General features: G+C 41.1%; 1 protein-coding gene across 6 annotated transcripts in view; it reads right to left on the bottom strand.

Annotated features, from left to right (window-relative positions):
• Nucleotides 1-12,654, bottom strand: part of atp2b2 (ATPase plasma membrane Ca2+ transporting 2) — a gene marked incomplete at both ends in the record, with an annotated part of 61,061 nt that extends 48,407 nt beyond the window's left edge. For all 6 annotated transcript variants that reach the window (XM_079156983.1, XM_079156984.1, XM_079156985.1 and 3 more), the window contains one exon: nucleotides 12,456-12,654. In XM_079156983.1, coding sequence (XP_079013109.1) covers nucleotides 12,456-12,654 — 199 coding nt within the window. The remainder of the gene's footprint in view (nucleotides 1-12,455) is intronic.
• Between the last annotated feature and the right edge of the window lie 6,379 nt (nucleotides 12,655-19,033).

The following is a 19,033-nucleotide window of genomic DNA, read 5'->3' as shown; positions in this document are numbered from 1 at the left end:
TATCTAAAAATGTTGTGAAAAAAGCTGATTATGTAATCTTATGCAAGGAAAAAACAAACTGTGAAAACTCATAGATGTGGTTGGTGTATGCTGCTCATATCACATAATTTGAATACCCAAAGGTTTAATTTACACCTCTTAGAAATCTTTTTTGGAAGTGCATCAAGAGCAGCACAGAGGGGAGAAAACAAAAACAACTCGACAGTGACTACTGTAACATGAAGGCTTCATCAGTGCATATATGGTCATGAAATGTTTATTATTGTGGGAAAATACCATGCATGGGTGAGATCCAGTCCATGTGATGGATCCCAGGTGCATGTGTGCAAAATCATGTGTACTGTATGTGCATTGGGGCAGCACAACTAATCCTATTACTGTAAGATGATGATTGTGCTATGTTTGCATTGGTGGGATGATCCAATGCATCAAACCAAACGCTCCCGCTCCACGTGACAATTTGTGGGGGACATAAATATAAATAAATCTAACGTGAGACACAGAATAGTAAAATGTGGTAAAACAAATAGCTTTCTAGGGAAGAACATCACTGTGTCAGAGTTGAGTTAACGCTGTGCTTGTACCATAAAGTTGTTTAGTCTACCGTGTGGAACCGAAGTCATAGACAATGATGGGAGTTAAAAGCACCGACAGTACAGATTTACTTATTCAACCTACTGCAAGAGATCAAAGTGAAAAACGGTGGAACAAATATGAGTCTCTTTCTGAATGTATTCGTCATTTAATGTATCTGTCTCATACACTGTAATGTTAGCTGGCCCGGCTGCCCTAGATGTGGACACAAAATTAATGAGACATGTGTTTACAGCCTGTGTGTGTGTGTGTGTGTGTGTAGGTGTAGGTGTAGGTGTGTGTGTGGCAGTGACAGAGATAGTAAGAGTGTGCGAGCGTGTTTAAACACTACTTAGTTATAAGGGCAAAGTGTAATGGGGTCAGTAACTTCATCCAGTAATTCCAGACTGTTCAACCATTCATTCAATCAATCAATCTAACCATACATCTCTCCATTCTTCCGTCCACCTGTTCCCCATCACTGTCTTTCATTCATCTATCCATCTATGTTCAGTTAATTGTCCATTTATGTTTTGTTTTTACAGCCACATTTCTTATTTTTTTATAATATATACATTTTTTCAGTATTTTTCTTAGTTTTTCTGTGTATCTGTACATATTTCTGTCCATGTGCATTTGCAACACCTGCATTTCCTCTCTGGAGATAGATAAAGGCTTTTTCTTTATCCGTTCATGAAATGTCATTGGTATTTAATTCTTATTTACCTTATATAAACAGTGATACATAATAAAGACCTGTTGCTATCCAGTAGCTGTAGCAACGTACCCTCCTTTTTTTCATCCGCCTGTCTATCACTTTCTCGTTTACACATTCAAGCATAGATGGGAGAAACACACCTCTGCTCTACTCTTGTCATGTGTGACTGAGTTAGTACATTCATATAGAGACTGTTGTATGCATCACTACAGGTGCTTCAATACTACTCAAGATTTGGATCATATAATGTCTGCACATTCCCCTTTACTGAATCCGAAACACAAGTCAGTGGTTCATTTTAAACAATTCCCCAACAAACTAGGTGGACGGTTTTGATTTTCTCTTGTATTGCATTGGAATTTGGAATTAGATTTGAATAATGCTTTTCAAATAACCCTAACACAGTAATTTTGGTTCTGGGGCTTTAGCCAACCATGCTGATTAGGAGCTGTTGTATTTTCCCCTCATGCCCATACACTTACACAGACCGCACACAAACGTAGTGGAAGCACACTCGCACAAATAAGCAACCCCCCCCCCCCCCTCCCTCTGGACTGAAAAGGGAGAGCGCTCAGGCCAAGAGGCTGAAAAGGGAGAGTGACAGTGGTCTATCTGCTGTCTCCCATCTGGGTGTCAGTCTCCGGTTTCGCTCAGGGGCTCAGATAAGATCCGGACACAATAGGGACAGCTATTAAAATTCAAACTACCAGAGAGTGTCATGAAATAGTCATGACAGGTAAGGGAAATCTACACACTCCTGTGTGCCCCTTATTGTCTGTCTGCTTGGAACTGCAGGTAAAATACAATGCCAGGGGCACAGCAAGAGAGGTGCCGATTATTGTGTGGGGGTAATGCCAAATAAAATGAATATAAACTACGACTACATTATTAACTGTAATAACTTGGCAGTATTCAAAATCATTTTGGAAACATATTTGTACATCACTATGAAATATATATATATTTTTAATGGATTAAATCACACTGCAATTGCAATAGGAGTTCACAAACTAACGCTGTAGGGAGATTACAGTGGAGAGTTGAAAGAGTATTGATCTCTGCTTGTGCTATGCTGTAGCACTTTAATTGAACTGTAATGTGACTGAGTCCATGAAACCTCATGCTGCACAAATGGATGCATCTCCTTTAATATTCCTGACCTGAAACAGATGTACTTACACGGTATTCAACACAATCGATTTTTCCACATGCCACTAATGTAAGAACTGTCAGGGTTATATGTCTGTACTGTAAAGACATATTAAAATACTACTACTACTAGTAGTAGCCTACCCATTCCGATTGCTTATGCATGACTTTTACGGAACAAAAAACATTGCTACATTTCTGTCTTGGTACTTTTACTGAAGTAAAGGATCTGAATACGTCTTTCACCACTGATGGTTTGATCAAAAGTTACGTAAACAACTCCCCAATGAAGGTTCTGTTAAATCTGAAGCTGCTGTACTGTATGTATTCTCTGGATAAAATGGCAATAACTGACTAACACTGTCACAAGAGACGGTAGGAGCTGAAATGATGTGTTTGCACATTAGGCAGTGTCTGATTTTGGTGCTTTGATCCTGATCCGTTGGGTAAGTGCGACTATCTCTGTGGCAGTATCCAATACTTGTAAGACTAAGCAGGCTTAGTTTCTGCTTCCTTTATGCCCATGGGCAAGGAATTGTATTTTAAGGGTTCAGAAAAGGTACAATTCTAAGTCAGAACAAGACAGCTTCTGTGTTCCTGTTCCTCTTTTCTGCTGCTACTGGGACGTTATGGATCATTTTTCCACAGGATGTGTAAACTCAAAGTTGAAAGAAAGCTGCTCTGTGCCTTCAAGCAAGGCAGGGCTGGATCTGGTCCAAGACTGTATCTGTTTATGTGCCCTTGAGAGAAAAATGCTGTCTGTCTGTGTTGGCAGCCCTGGTACCACCCTTGTTCTGCCCCACAGCGGGAGAAGAGAGGGCAGAGAGGTCAACTCAGGGAAAGAGCTGACATGGAGAGAAAGGAGCCGGCTATAGCCCCGGACTCTGCATATTCAGCTAAAAGCATCGCCCCGCCTGTCAACTTGCTATCCATACTCCGGGCTTCCAGCAGCCAGTTCAAATTCAGGACATTTCAGAGAACAAGAGCTGAATGTATATACACGACAATGACCTGGGACAGAGAAGCATTTGGAGATGTCAGTTTCTGGCACTGTATTTTTTTAGCAATTCGCTTATCTGCAGACAGACCTTCCAGACAGAGGTGGGCTGCTGGTCTGATGGTAGAATGGGGGCATTTAAATTAGGCTCTTGATAGTTGTAAGTTTAAGGATTGTACCAGTTTTTCTGTGATAGTTTTCTTTGTTCAGTGTTAAGTACTCAAACTGCCTCTCTGACTTCTTTTGTTTTGGTGATTTGTTTTAGAGAGCATTGGTTGTCCTTGCTAGTTTGAACCACTTGTTTGTTGAATGAATATGTTCTTAATAATGTTAAGGTAACCATGCCCTAGTCATTTTAATATAACAGATTAAAATACAGTTTAAAAAAAGGAATTATTAAATACAAGTTGTCTGAAATAAATAAAAGTAGACCTTTAAAAAACTATTTATTTATTGAACTGTGTAATGTATTGCTTCATTTATATATTTCAGGATTTATTTCATAGACATTAATTTACTATGATCTAATGTTGTATGGAATACCATTTATTTTAATATTAAATTAATATCAATGTGAAACAGCTAAACTGTCACATTACTCTGTAATCACATTGGTAATGAAATGATAACTGGATTATTGTTCAACGTACTTCTTTTACTATACTTTCAAAGTTGACTGAGCATATATGTTGTTTATTCAGCACTGGATTGCTTAACAGTCAGTTTCATATCTGGACTCTACCATCTACGTCTAATTTGTTTACATTTTCAGTCATGCCTACTGAGTGCCAATCCGTACACTAGTAGTATTCTACACTCCCACCGGCAGACATACTGTATACTGTTGTGAGTCAGCACCAGGCTCCATGGGAGCAGGCCAGTAGAGTCTGGTTTTTGGCATCTGTCCTTTTAATTCAGTCAGGCATCTCTTGGGACAGCTGACTTCACTGCCAGCCATGTCCAGCATCCGTGTGTGTGTGTGTGTGTGTGTGTGTGTGTGTGCATGTACTACGGGGATTGTGCGACTGTGGTACTCCTTCTCTAGCTCATCTGATTCTCCTATAACTTCTATAACTGGTATATTTGTCATAAGGGAAATCAATAAGGTGTACTGGCTTGAGCTGATATGCTCCACTATTGATTAAATGAGATACAGTTTCAAGATATATTGTACATTCAAGGGAAATGTGACAAACAAACATTTGACTTGCTCTAGACTAGGGATGCCTTTCAGTGGACATCTAATGGATATAACTATCGTTTTAGTCAAATAGCTTGTTTAATCCCTGACTGGGAAACCAGCCCACAGTGTATTTCTCCAGAGACAGGAATCAAACCCTCATATAAAAGCCTTAGGATTTGAGAAGGGATTGCACTTCACAAAATGTCCCAGCTGAAATGGTCAAATGCCATGAATCATTTTTTAACAAATACACCTGCTCATCATTTTGTATTATACTCCATTTAAAAATCAACACAAGAAGGTACTTTGTAGTAAGACACAGAAAAAGCTTCATCAGTTGTCACTAACAACTTTATCAATGGTTAATACATAGATCTGTGGCAGAAGATATCCAGAGATACTTATTTTACTTGTGTGTGTGCAACTTGGCAATGCAAAGTGTAAGTGTCTTTTTGGTTGATTAGATCTTAAAGCATGAATAAAACGTTTATTAACCATTAATAAAATCAGGATTTTTTTTAAAAGACATTTATCCGCTGAACCGCTCCTTAACACTTCTGCACATTCCCTTCCCAGTAAATGTTCTTAATATTGCATTTAGAGTGCTATTATAGACTGATTGACCACTGTGCCACAATACTGCTTATGCACTGCCTCAAGGTCACTGCTACTACACTGCAGCAGAACACCTGTGTGAGTAGTGGTGTGTATTTGTGTGTGTGTGTGTGTGTGTGTGTGTGTGTGTGTGTGTGTGTGCGTCTACCCATGATATGGTTTTGCTCACTCGCAGAGCAAAATGGCTGTATATCATTTATAATCTGTCCTCTGAGAGGTAGCTCTCTCTCTCTTCTTCGCTGCCTCCTATTCCATTCTCTCTCTTTTTCTACCTCTTCTATCTCTTTTACAGAGTCACTAGGGGCGGGGAGGAGAGGCGAGGGCAGAGAGGAGAGGAGGAGCAGAAGGAGTTGCAGAGCAGAATAAAATGCCCTTAATAAAGAGATGGCTGCGCCGTGTGAGAGATCCCTTGTGGGATAGAGATTAAATAGACTGCGTCAGAGGGGAACACGCTCGTGGTGCTGCGACTGGGATGGAGGGCGGGAGGGAGGAAAGAAGGGGAGCAAGAAGGAGAGGCGGGATGAGGAACAAACAGACGTGAAGAATGAAGAAGAGGAAAAGGAACAACACGGTTAAGATTAGAAGAGGAGAATGTGCAGAAATGTAGCAGCACACGGACTGAAATGTGGATTTTATTGCAAGGGAAGGATAAAAAAAAAAAAAAGATTAGAAGGAAAACAGGTAGGAGGTGGGTGTGAATGAAGGAACATGAGAAAGAAAGGAGATGAAATGGGAGAGGTGATTCAACCAGACACTGCAGACACAGAGATGATCGAGAGAGATGGAGAGAAGAAGATAGAGAGATGGTGAGAAAAGGTGGATGACAGATGAGTGGGGCAAACAGTTTCACGAGTTATGTATTGAATTCGTAAAGGCCTCGTCATGGGAGCAGCACAAAACAAAGTGTGTGAGATGTGGGAGGAATAGAGTTCTGCAGGGATGACGTAGTTTTGTAGGCCAACCCGGAAGAGACAAAAAGCCAATGGTATTTTTCCATTGGATTTGGGATTATTAAATAATAATTATAGAAAATGAACTCTGTAGCAAACAAATCTTAATTATACTCATACGTTTTGTTCAGCAAGATAATCTCCACGATTGAACAAGGCTATGTGATTTATGAAGTGTCAATACAATGCCAGAAGAAAAAAGCTAAAAGGTATAAATTGACTACACCATGGTTGCATGACTTCACGTCATAACCACCACTGAGGACTAGTTTTCGGCATGATGCCGTTTTGTAGTCTCATTTAGCCACTTGTTAGCAAACGCCTTTTTTAAGACAAGTAAAAGTTTTACAAATAAAATCTATTACGCCTGTGTTAACCGCAGAACTTACTTAAAGCATCTAACCAAAACCCCATTAACAAAACCCATTGAACTTGACAATAAGGGAACCGGAAGAGCAAAAAGGCTGGCTCATTTCCAGGTGTTATGCTATGACAATGCTATACAACGCTATGTATGATACTGGATGGACAATGGTATGAGAAGAATGCAAAAGAATAAAGATAAATAGAAAACTGTTACTCATTTTTATGCATCTAACCATTATCCCATTTTCTCACTTTCTCCTGCTTCACCTCCATTTTTTTCTTTTTGTTCTCCGTCTAACAATTCCTGCCAACCATACACATACTGTACACATCCCTCTCATCTGTGTCCTTGGCATCAACGCAACTAATCGTATAAATCACTGGTTACAGATCAATAGGTTTATACAGTGTGGGAGATACTATGATGCGTGTGTAGAGACTTTTAGGGTGTGGTGTTGGTGTGTGTGTATGTGTGTGTGTGGTATCTAATTACATTCGGGTAAACAAGTCAAGTGTTCACCCTCAGCAAAACACCAGAACCATCAACAACTTCCTTCCATGAGAAATACCGGCATTGTTCTGACGTATCATCCGACCACCATCCTATTCTGTCATTTCTCTCTCATTACTGCCACAAACAGCAATGTCTTCAATCAACTGAATTTCTGTAAGACATTTTTTCCTACTTGTCAACGCCTAGTGTGCTCTATTTTACGAGGAGGGAGTCATGTTAATGCCAAAGTAATTGTTTCAATAAAGAAAAACCATATGAAAAAAATCAAATCTCCATTCTGGTACTATATGTTTTCATAGTTTATGGGACAAAGGGAAGTTTAGAAATGGTGTGCTACTTTTCCAGCACTATTACATTGTTAGAAACTCAAGTGAGAGTAGAAGAGAGGGATGATGAAGGTTATAGATGTAGAGCAGGTCTATTAAGGCTACGCTGTACAATGGCCCACTGGGATACCCGCGACCGACCAGCACACTGAAATAGAAATGGGAGCAGAGGAGAGAGAGAATGGAGGAGAAGTAAGGTGTGGTGATACAGAAGAATGGGAGGTAGAGAGACAGAGAGAGATGAAGGGTTGATGAGGAGGAGGTCTGAAGGGGACAAGAAGGAGAGGGAGGGAGGAAGCAAGATGATTTAAGTGAGAAGACATCCATAATATCAACTTCCCCATCAGGAAGTGGGAACAAATATTTGATCTATTCCGTTTTGAAGTTTTCTTGTAAAGGAATGGTTTGCAAATCAAATACACTTTGGCTTTTTTGGCTACAGTTCGATGAGCAGATCATGAGTCAGTCATGAATAGCACATGTAGCAAATTCAGAATGCTTTGCAGAATGTTTCTAGGAGCAAAACATCAAACTGATCAAAAACTGACCCAGAATCTGAAAGTGAACTAATGTATGCTGCAGAATAAACTTCCTGATTTCTACAAAGTGTAACATTTCCATCTCATTTGCTATTAGCAGCGTGAGATTTGTGGCAGCATATTTCTTACCAAAAATGCACCATGGGAGTCGTAGTTGACTTTTGTCCTTACATTTTATGTGCACAGACTTTTTTTTTTTCTTTTCAAAGATCCAGATATTTTGTGAAACGGTTGCTCATCTTTTGTACTGATTATTTAATTGTGACAGTTTCATGCCCATCAAAGCCTGAACAAAGCCTGAACTTGTCTACATAGAAAATGTATGACACTTTCAGATGCAGTAACTGAAATAACTCCTCTTAACTTTACAATCTATGGGATGAAGAAGAGGAGAAAAATAAAGTGGATGGGAGATGAAGTGTTGGTGTAAATATAATTTACCTGGAATGGATAACCATTGCCATTTTAGCCAGGATACAGATTAGACGTATACATTTCAGGAATACATTTTTTTATATTAGGTTGGAGATCATTACATTTGAAATATAGTTTTGGTGTGATTGAAATACTGGTAAGAATAGGGTATGGACTTAATCAAAAGCTGCTGGTATAAAACTGTCTGGAGGTAGGGGGAAGGGGATGTCGAAGGAGATTTGTAGGTGGTGGAGGTGAAGAGTGTGTATGTGCAGTGGGAGTCAAATCAGTAGAACTGGCGACCAAGGGGGGATGAAGAGAAGATGGAGCTAGTAAGAAGACTGAAATGGGAAGGGGTGATGTAGCGGCAAAGAGATATTAGACATAAAAGTGTGAGGGTGAGGATATGACATTGGGGTATCTCGGTTGGTTGGTTGGAAATAAAATAGCTCAGTCCCAGGCTGGTTTTAATATAAGACAATAAAAAAATGAACAAATTGCTAAATGTTACTACTATATTGAATTGTATTGGCTATTCAAAGTTCTTGCTGTATTAATTAGAATGTAGTTCTATCTCTCTTCAGCATGCATAAGAAGGCACTTCATTCCATCACCTTGGTGTGTAAAGTCATGATGAGCAACTCTGCAGACAGAGAACTGAAAAAAAGAAGAAAGGCCGATCTTTTTGCTGGTTCGTGTTCTGCTTTGGACAATAATACAGAACTATTGAGTGTGCTGGATACAGTTAGAAAAGTCCCCAAATTGATTGGTATTAAATACAATTTAGTGCAAGCTTGTAGTGATGCATGTTTTAAAACATTCACTGCTTCATTTCCAAATTGTTTAATCAAAATTAGCAGTCATATCTGCGTAAAAAGCTTACCACTGTAGTTTTGTGAGGTGGACAGACTCCTATATAAAGTGGTTTCTACACATACTTGTATCTATATTTATTCCTCCTTTCCCGCACGGTCTCTCCAACTACCCTCCTGCCTTCCCTTTCTCACCACATCAAAGAACATTGATGTCCTGAGCACCTCTTCCTCCTCTCAACCCTCGAGGAATGTCTCTGCCCTGAGCACTCTCCTACAATTCCTTACTCCCTACCCAGGAGGACCCACCGATGTGCGGCAGCTCTAGACAGTCTACAGTACAGAAAATAGTTACACTGGGAGCACCTACCAACCGTCCATTCCCCTGTCTCAAGAGAAGCTGGTCTGTTTTTGGAAACTAAGCTGCAGCCTGACATCCCATCTGGCCCCTGAATGACTCATACCATTGACCCTGCTGGCTGCCTGAGGGAAACGCTAGCTTCTTCACCCCACAGTCACCTACAAGGCAACAACACAGGTAACTGCATCCTGAGTGAAGGTAATCAATTGTCCATCCATTGGGGTCATGAAACCTGAAGAAAATTGATAAACATAATAATGCTTGAAGAAATGTGAAACTTCCTGAAACATTTAGATTGTTTCCCCCAAACTGTGGTGCTACTCTCTTTCCTTTATAGCCATCATGTGCATAATGTGCATCGTGTGTGCATTTATTGATGCAGTCCTCAATCTTTCACATATTTTCCAACTACTCTGGTTGGAAATGGAGTGATCCCCTTACTCTAACCGTAAGTCATATATAACTTATATTTCCAATCAAATGCATTTTGAAAAAAGCTTCTAAAATGTCCTCTGCTTTCTTTTCTAACGTGTACAGTTTCATGTACTGTAGCAACAATTTAGCAGAAGCCTGGTGCAAGACACATCTAAATGCCTGTGGTCGAGAGTGCAAACCCTTCACTGGTTGCATTTCTATACCTACAGAGCCATTATGAATTTATGCTGAATAATGGGCTAGCCATTCATGAACTGTTCGTATCATGTGAAAGGGCTGGCACCGGCTACAGTATGCGTGGCTAGGTCAAGCGTGCTTAAGGCCTCTTACCATCAAACACAGTCCCCTGGGACACATACACATTACACACAGGACACATGATGACAGCAAACAATGCCGAATACCTTCAAGGATAATTACCATGATCATATTTCGGAGGTAACATATGTTCTGTGGAGCGCCCACGCACCACACAAAGGGAACCCGCACAACAGAAACACAGAAACACCCGGGATCGCTAATGCAAATAGCGCCAGATACCATCACTCTGTTTCCGATGAGTGAATGATCTTCTTAGAGTTCATGCACTTAATCATAACAATTCATATTCATATGATGAGAGGAGAGGAGCATTCTGCTTGTTAGCAGGTGGGCAAGACCTCAACCAAAATGTGGCGTTTTACCCCTTGAAAATGGTGACAAACAATAATATGGAAGCACCTCATTAATCCAAACAAGATACATAATGCAGTCTTGTACCAATTTTTAATCCAATAAATGCCAAAATAATTAATAGCATAAACACAATGAGCAATATTTTTTTAGCCATTGGCTACAATTTTGCACTGTGATCCAGAATGATGTCAGTGTGGAAGTTTATAAAAGAAACGAATGCACTGCAAACATTCAATATGAAATGTTTTGAATGTTTTAAATGAGCTATAGCGTGTAATTATGTGTCAAATGTGCTAGCCCCTCAATGTCAGAGATAGTGTTTCACATACGGCGGCACCGGTGAAAGGTTCAACAAATCAGATTACCCGGATCAGAAAGCATGTTAATTATAACAATATTCCTGTTTCAGTATCATGAGTTTAATTACATTCACTTTAGTTTTAATGCAAGTCTGAAAGCTGTAATCCTGGAAGTGTTTAACACGCTGAAATAAATAATGTTTGTGAATCTAATCAGGTAGCTCATGAGAATGGGACAAAAAATTATAATTTTATGATTGTTATGATAAATTTTATTGCTAGTTTAAATTCAGTTTCATTTTACGTAACGCTGTAACACTGCAGGCATTCTTCCACACTAACGTTGCAAATATGGTGACGAGCAATAGACACCGCATCCCTCTGAAGCGGTGTCTATCAGTGTTTTATTCTATTCAATCGCATTTTGATTTGCACTTTATGTACTCTTTGTTTCGAACCGGAAGATTCTGTGAATTTATCTACTTAACTCTGTCAGGTATTACCACCAGCTGACCTAACAGTGGTGCTATTGGATGACTCGACCAGGGAACAAAATCTTCTGTGGCTATCAGCCAATAAGGTTACAGGTTACCTCTGATGTCACACAGGTGACACTGCCTGGATACTAATCAATGGCCCCTACATCAGGGGAGGTGGGTGATTTTAATACTGTTATAAATATTCAATACACAGATGAAGCTATTAGAAAGGTCTGTTTGTGTATGCTCTCTCTACTGCAGCTGTGGACGAGGCAACAGATAATCCCACCTGTATGTGGAAAAAGTCAAAGATGGGCCATTTAACAGTAGATATCTGCATAAATATTTGAATAAACAGCGGGTATGAAATATTCACTGTATTGTTTTAAATGTTTGACTGAAAATAAATAAATATTCATTATTAATATTGTGCTTGGAGCTTTCTCATTCCACTCATGACCAGTCCATATTTGCGGACGCCACAGCACATCCCACGTGGACAAAACCTCTGCCGTGTTGCCCTAGAGACCTGCTCCTTAATAGGGCTACGGCTGATTGGTTGACGCGGCGGGAGAATGAGAAGGATGTGTGTGTGTGTGTGTGTGTGTGTGTGTGTGTGTGTGTGTGTGTGTGTGTGTGTGTGTGTGTGTGTGTGTGTTGGTTGTGGGGGGCTTGTATGGAGGAAGGAGAGTGAGGGGGGCCTAAACTGTCCAGAGAGATTTCTATGCATACTAAACAGGTCTAACCCTAGCTGGCTGAAATGAATTTTCATTAGTCCCTTCAAACAGGACTCCCTCCCTTGCATGCTGTTCTAATACTGTGCTTCCGCATTCCTCCAGGTGCTTTACAGGATTTCTGTACTTTTACAAATTATTGTTACATAAAATTAAGCCGGTGGGCCGAGTCAATAATTATGCATATTCAAACTAAAAGTAAATACAATGAAAATCTACCATCAATCTGATGAGATCCCTCATACGATACACAGTATAGCGCACACATAGTCACATGCACACCCAAGCACATACACAGACAAGGACCGGAACTCACCTTCTGTCGGTGAGGTTTGCAGTCGTTTGCAGAGACCCTCTACGCCCGCGTAGTCCTCCTGGATTTTGACAACCGCCTCTGGGCCACGCAGCTCCATCAACGAGCGAAGCTCCATGACCGAGCAGCCGAAGGCTGCCGCATGGTTCTCCTCGTTTCTTTGGTTCTTGGCATAAAAATCGCTGTTCGACATGTCCCCCATGATGGCAGCTGGTCAAGTCAGTTAGATTAGTGTTTGTTATTGCTTATAGATCGATCAAAAAGCTTGCACAAGAGATGAGCTCAGTCTCATCCCCAAAAAATCCAAAATAGGTATCAAGCTGGCAAAGACAACCAAAAAAAAAAAGAAAAAGAATGCCACTGGTAGGTAAAGTAGGCAGATAGAGAGATTTTAAAAAAGGGGGAAGGGGGAGGAATCCGAGGGGATCAATCGATGAGCAGCTTCTCTGTTTCAGGAGTGACTGTCAGATATTGGCAGACCAAAAACCATTAGAGAGAAGAAACAGAAGAGGAGAAAGAACAGCAGAGAACAAGGAGAGGAGGGGATGACGAAACACAAGTGGGGAGCATCCAGGTGAGCGTTGGACAGCCCCAGTGGTCAGGTCCTGAGAAGGGCAATGATGGTGGTTCCAAGTCCTGTCGGTCTCAGGCTCACCACGGCTGCAGTCCAGACCCGCTCCATGTGTGGCTTCCCATTGCTGCTATTCTGCTGTTGCCTCCGTTGCCTCTCTGTCTCTACATGGTGGTCCTCCCCATCACTGCTACAGAGAGAGAGAGAGAGAGAGAGAGAGAGAAAGAGAGAGAGAGAGAGAGAGAAAGAGAGAGTGAGAGAGAGGGAGGGGGGGGGACGAATTCGAGAGATGAATTCAAAGAGGACAGAAGGTGAGGGAGGAGCAGGGAGAAAGACAGAGAGCACAAGAAATGAGTGTTGCGTTCTCAGGTCAGGGGTGAATGCAGCGGTAGATGGTGCACGGCTGAGAGACAGCCTCTCCTGGCTGCTGCAGTAACTATGTCTCGGCTGTCTCTATCTACTGCTGCTGCTGCTGCTGCTGTTGCTACTGGTGCTGCTAAACTCATCGTGAGGACACACCGACTGCCAGAGAGAGAGTGAGAGAGAGAAAGAGAGAGATAGAGAGAGGGAGAGAGAGAAAGGGATGCGAAAGAGAGGGAGGGCGGAGAGAAGAGGATGCTCCTTTCTGGTGCAGAGCGGAGAGGAGTTGTGCGCGGGCGGGAGGCTGGGGCTGCTCTGACGACAAAGCGGAGAGGAAGCACGTAACGCTGCGCTGTCACAGGGAGGATGGGCTGAGCTGAAGAGCCGCTGCTGCTGCTATCTCACCTCTACTTCTCTCTCATTCTACAGTAAGTGACCTCTCCTATGCAGTCACTCTAGCTCAGCAATCCCTTCCTCTCCGCCTGTTGACATGTCATGCCCCGCATTAATGATTTCCCTCCATGTCTCCCACCCTCTCGCCTTAGGACGACAATCAGCTCAGGGAGGAGACGTCTACAGTGTGAGGGTGTTACACTGAAGTTCACTGGATTAAGACATTTCAAAGTCTGTGACCAGTTTACGTTAACAAGTTAGCAAGTCACAAAACTAATTTCTTGGTACCAAAAGATGTGGCTGGCATAAGTCCTTTTTATTTTATTCTTGACAAATCCCATGAAAAGACCAACATCAACAGTTTATTAGTCCATCTTTAAATACTTCCCCTCTTCCCTACCTTGTCTGTGGCACCCACAAGCACCTTTGTTGCTACTGAATAGGTAAATCAAAAAATCAAATTACTAATTCTATGACAACTTAGATCATTTCCTGCAACCGCTGGACACCATTAGTGTCCTTTGTTTAAACCATGAGTGATTGCTCAATAGGCAGTTGGTACTATTTTCAGCACCAGGACTCAGGTTCATTGTAATAAAGTAACATGTCACCCAGTGCAATGGTGTGGCTCATTGCTGTGTTTTTAATAGTGCTCAGACAACAATAGAGGCCTCTGGCACTGAAGAATAGGCAGCACCTGCAATACTTGTTAATGTGATCAAGTCTTTGTTGAGTTTTCTCATTATCTAGCCAATTCCAAACAAACACGTAATGTCACAATACAATGCACAAAACACTTGGTATAGTCAGTTAAAATCAGCCCAAGACTACAACAGCAGCATGGCCGGCCGCTCCATTCATTAAAAAAAAAAACTACAAAATCATACAATGACAATGAGTGGTTTGGTCATTCATTCTTTGGAGGTCATAAGGGTTTAGGTGCACAGTGCTTTATATCGCACACCAAATTCCTATTTGTAAAAGGCCAGCGTTACCAATTGAATCCTGCTTTACCAAGTAATAAAATCTACAAAATATAATCGTTATATGTGTAGTATGAGTTAAATAGAACGTTAAACCATCCAAGGACAAGTAGCTCCATTGTTGTCCATGTTCCTGAAGACCGGTAGTGCAATCTGTAACTTTCTACACATTTAAACTACAGCAAAGATAATGCAGTTTTTGAAGTTGTCTAACCTTTGATGGTATGCAGTAAAAATGTCATAGAATGCCTAGGGGTAACACAAACATTATTAATGTCACTGCTAAGAGACGTTTCGTTGTAAAACCATTCCCAGAACCATAGAGAACATGTTGGCCGCTGAAACAGTCGGCACACTGATGTATAAGTTAACAACACAAGGAAGCATGTTACGAGATACAGAGTTTATCAAGCCATCTGTTGTCTGTTTGGAAGTAGCAATGGGAAACCACAGACAGTTCACTTAGCATCAGATAAAACTCAGCAACACTGACGTAGTGAGCATGCTCAGATTCTTGGCACTGCTGGCATACGCTGCTTAATTCAACCGGACTGAAACAATCAACCAGGTGTCCAGTCGCAATTATCGAGCACGATGATACGGCGGGGACGAGTACCAGAAACAATAGTGCGTTCGGGATCAGCGGGGCAACAACCTTGTCACAGCAGGTTAGTAAGAGATCCTGCCAACACGTGAACACACATCTGTAACTCCACAGGAACCAGTCCTGTCTGTTAATGAGCTCCAGCCCTTGCTAAAGTTAGACAGCACTGGCAATGTCACCTGGACAAGTGGGACCTAATAGACCTGCTATACATTTCTGTAAAGCATTTCCAACAAAGGAAAATGTTTGTTTTTTTCCCAACCACCTGACAATATTTGAAATGAAAGACATTACATATTCTAGTTCAGATGGGTTTTGGATAGTTTCTCCAGTTATTAATCAAAAAAAGGACGCTTCACTCTTCCACTCAAATCTATCAGAGAAAGTAGCAACATCAGCAAGCTACGCCGTGTGATTCATACTTGAATTAGATTCAAGATGACCACCTTGTCTGCATGTCATTCTTTCATCCTTTTCTAATATACTTCTAGCGTGAAAGAAAAGTAAAACAAAATTGTGGAAAGAAATGCCGTATTTTTACCAATATAACGCAGAATGTCGGAGCAGCTCCCTTCATAACATCTGTTCATTTCCCCACCATGTAAGGCGGCGTGTTTCACATTATCATGTTGGCTGGTGACTGGTAGTGGCGGTGTTATATTCTGCTGGCGTGCTGTTGCCTATTTTTAAATTACAATGACACGTGCAGGAGTAGAAATTGAGATTGGGGGGGGGGGGGGGACAGTGGGAAGAATGTAGATATCAAAAGACAACAGTTGAAAGATGGAGGAAGCTGGAGACCAAAGCTAAAGGTTGAATAAAGTCGTACAGAATGATGGAATAAAGAGGGGTAAGCATAGAAAGAGCAAGGCAAAAGGTAACCTAGAGGTTGAAATGCACTGCTGAAGCCTGAGCTGAGTAACTTCATTTCTTCCTTTTTTCTATAATGTAAACGCACATGCGCACATAGACACACTAACATGCATATATGGACACAGAATAGATTTTCTCTTTTCTTGAAAAAGCAAGGCAGCTCTAAGTAGAACTTTTGTTTGAATGAAATCAGATAAAACCACGATAAAGGCAGTGTGTCAAAATGGTTCTAATGCTAAATAGTTTGAACATCCAAGGGTGAGTTAAGCGCTGGGGATATGGAGCGCTTCATGACTTTGTTATCATCTTGCAAATTTCCATCATCGCCTTTGTACCCGTCTGTCTGTCCCACCAATCTGTCATCCTGCTAACCCGTCTATCTGTAGCTGACTAAAACACTTCCCCGCTGTGCTATTCTTCTGTCTACCTCCCTGCCTACGTGCCAGTCTGTCTGTATAATTGTTGGCATGCCCCCCATGGGTTGACAGTGAGTAATGAGTAGCATATGATCAAAGACTTAAGGAGAAAGTGTAGATTTTGCAATAATGAACAGCTTTTTACCTAAAGTGCGAGAATACTTAATTGGACTTTATGAACTCGAACACCATATGGGGACCACATTAAAACGTGAAGTTCCACAGCCAGATGCCAAGACCATCTGACCACCATACTGTATACTAGTGTTTGCCGTACGACGAAACTACTGACAAAACACAGAGGGCTCTACTACAGCTGAGATACAAAAAAGGGCTACTAACATAAAGACAGAGCAGCAGTACCCAACAGTAGCCAAGAACTTCACTGTGATGAACTGCTGTAAATTTGCGGTGGATTTAAAACATATTGAATGTCTATTCTTGTTATTCTTTTATTTGTTGGGAATTAAATGCAAAAGTAGCAGGTTGTATTATCCTTTCTAAATAAACGTTAACATTCTGGCATATACCGTAAAATGACCGTAAAACACAGTTATCCTACTATCACATACTGTAATCCGGTATACGGTAAGATACAGTAAAAATAAATGAAGGTAGCTGCACCGTAAAAAACGGTGAAATTGTTTAGAGTGTCATGTTGTAGAATCATGTCTAGTTCATGTGTTTTCGTGGTAACAAGTAACTCTTTTGTTGACATAAGTTATTAACTATAACTTTACATTTTTTTGTTGTGCTACAATGCCACCGAGCAATGTACTCATATTTTTGCTTAACAACTAACTAACTATAGCGTCAAGAGTGAACCTTAAGCTGAACGCCCTCAAAGCAAATCTTCAAGCCTTCAAATACCGTTAGAAAATAGTAATAAGACAGGTCAACGGTGACATATTAGTTGAGTGTATAATTCTGTTCTTAGAAAATCACTGACTGAGGCAGCAGGTACATGATGCACTTAATAAAATACAGTGCAGGCAATTTTCTGAAATTTTTACAGCCTCTATTCATCTCCAGGAGAGGCTTGTTAAAATTCACACATAATGTGCAATGTAAAATTATGCATTCTGTCTTAGCATCCATTTGACCTTTAATTATAATTTCTTTATGCATTGTGCCTGGTGAGTCGCCTGCTGGGTCTCTCTGTTCTGCTCTGTGATTATTAAGAACAAGTATTAATGATGGAACGGTGCTCTTCAACATCTACTGCTTTCTCTTTGATGAGAAGTTTCTGGCCTGACAAGCAGTGGGTAGTTTGCTGTCCTCCACATCGAAGCCATGCGCATTCTCCGTGTGTCTGTCTCAAAATGTCCTTGAGCACAGTGAGGCAGAGCTGAGGTATAGGAGCTGTGCCCACTGCACCACCAGCAGAAGCTGTGGCATACAGCTCCCCCTGCCTGTGACAAAAAATAGTGCAGGAGACTTCACTGATGACAGAGCTGCTCTGCACACCTGCACGCCCGTAATATCCCATTATAAGATGACAGGCTTACGAATGCTCGCAATTTTGTATTTTGTACATTTTAACAAGGTGTTTATGTGAGAGGGAACAAATAACATGAACACCTTACGATGTGATGCAATCAATACACCACCACCACGAAGTACAGCTTCAGAAATAATCAGCAGCTAAAATCAACAGCTCACTGACAAAAAACTCTTCATAGCTTCACAATGGTAGCAGTTAGAGCAATACCGTTGGATGGGGATATATTAGATTGGGAATGCTCTTATAATTGTGCGTCCACTCACATTTACTAAGGAAGGGACATGCTGAGTCGGTATGTTAGTTACGCCGCTGGTGTCACAATGCAGAAGGCAGAGATCAGACAAAGGCTTACTTTGACTTGATAACAGTGTGTTCAAGCACATGCTATATATGTTTCTGTGCTGCTTGAGAAGTCACATAAACTCAATGAACAGAAAGAAAATAGACTTTTACTGTTGTTAAGAGTTTTACATACATTGCATATAACCTGCACTACACTGCAATGAACCGTTTATAATATCTAATTATTCATAAAAGAAATGTGGGAAATAAAATGATAAATATCAGCTACGCAGCCGAGGCAGCTACACAAAGCTTTGGGAATCCCCAAACACACGCATACACACATTGGACAGCAGCTGCATTGCAATACTGCACTGCAATATCCGAGCGCACACACATAGAGAGAGAGAGAGAGAGAGAGAGAGAGAGAGAGAGAGAGAGAGAGAGAGAGAGAGAGAGAGAGAGAGAGAGAGACCGCCACGTTAACTGACATTGTCTGCGAGGTGAAATTGTTTCATAACAACCACACAGAGAGCCTTATTCTTTCAGCCACCATAAGTGCTCTCTAATTGGGTTGAAAGCAGCTGTCACGCTA

Source organism: Pholis gunnellus, assembly GCF_910591455.1.
Source record: "Pholis gunnellus genome assembly, chromosome: 3".
In the NCBI taxonomy this organism is placed as follows: domain Eukaryota; kingdom Metazoa; phylum Chordata; class Actinopteri; order Perciformes; family Pholidae; genus Pholis; species Pholis gunnellus.
Note: the sequence above shows the minus strand (reverse complement) of the source record. Positions and strands in the feature narration are given on the sequence as shown.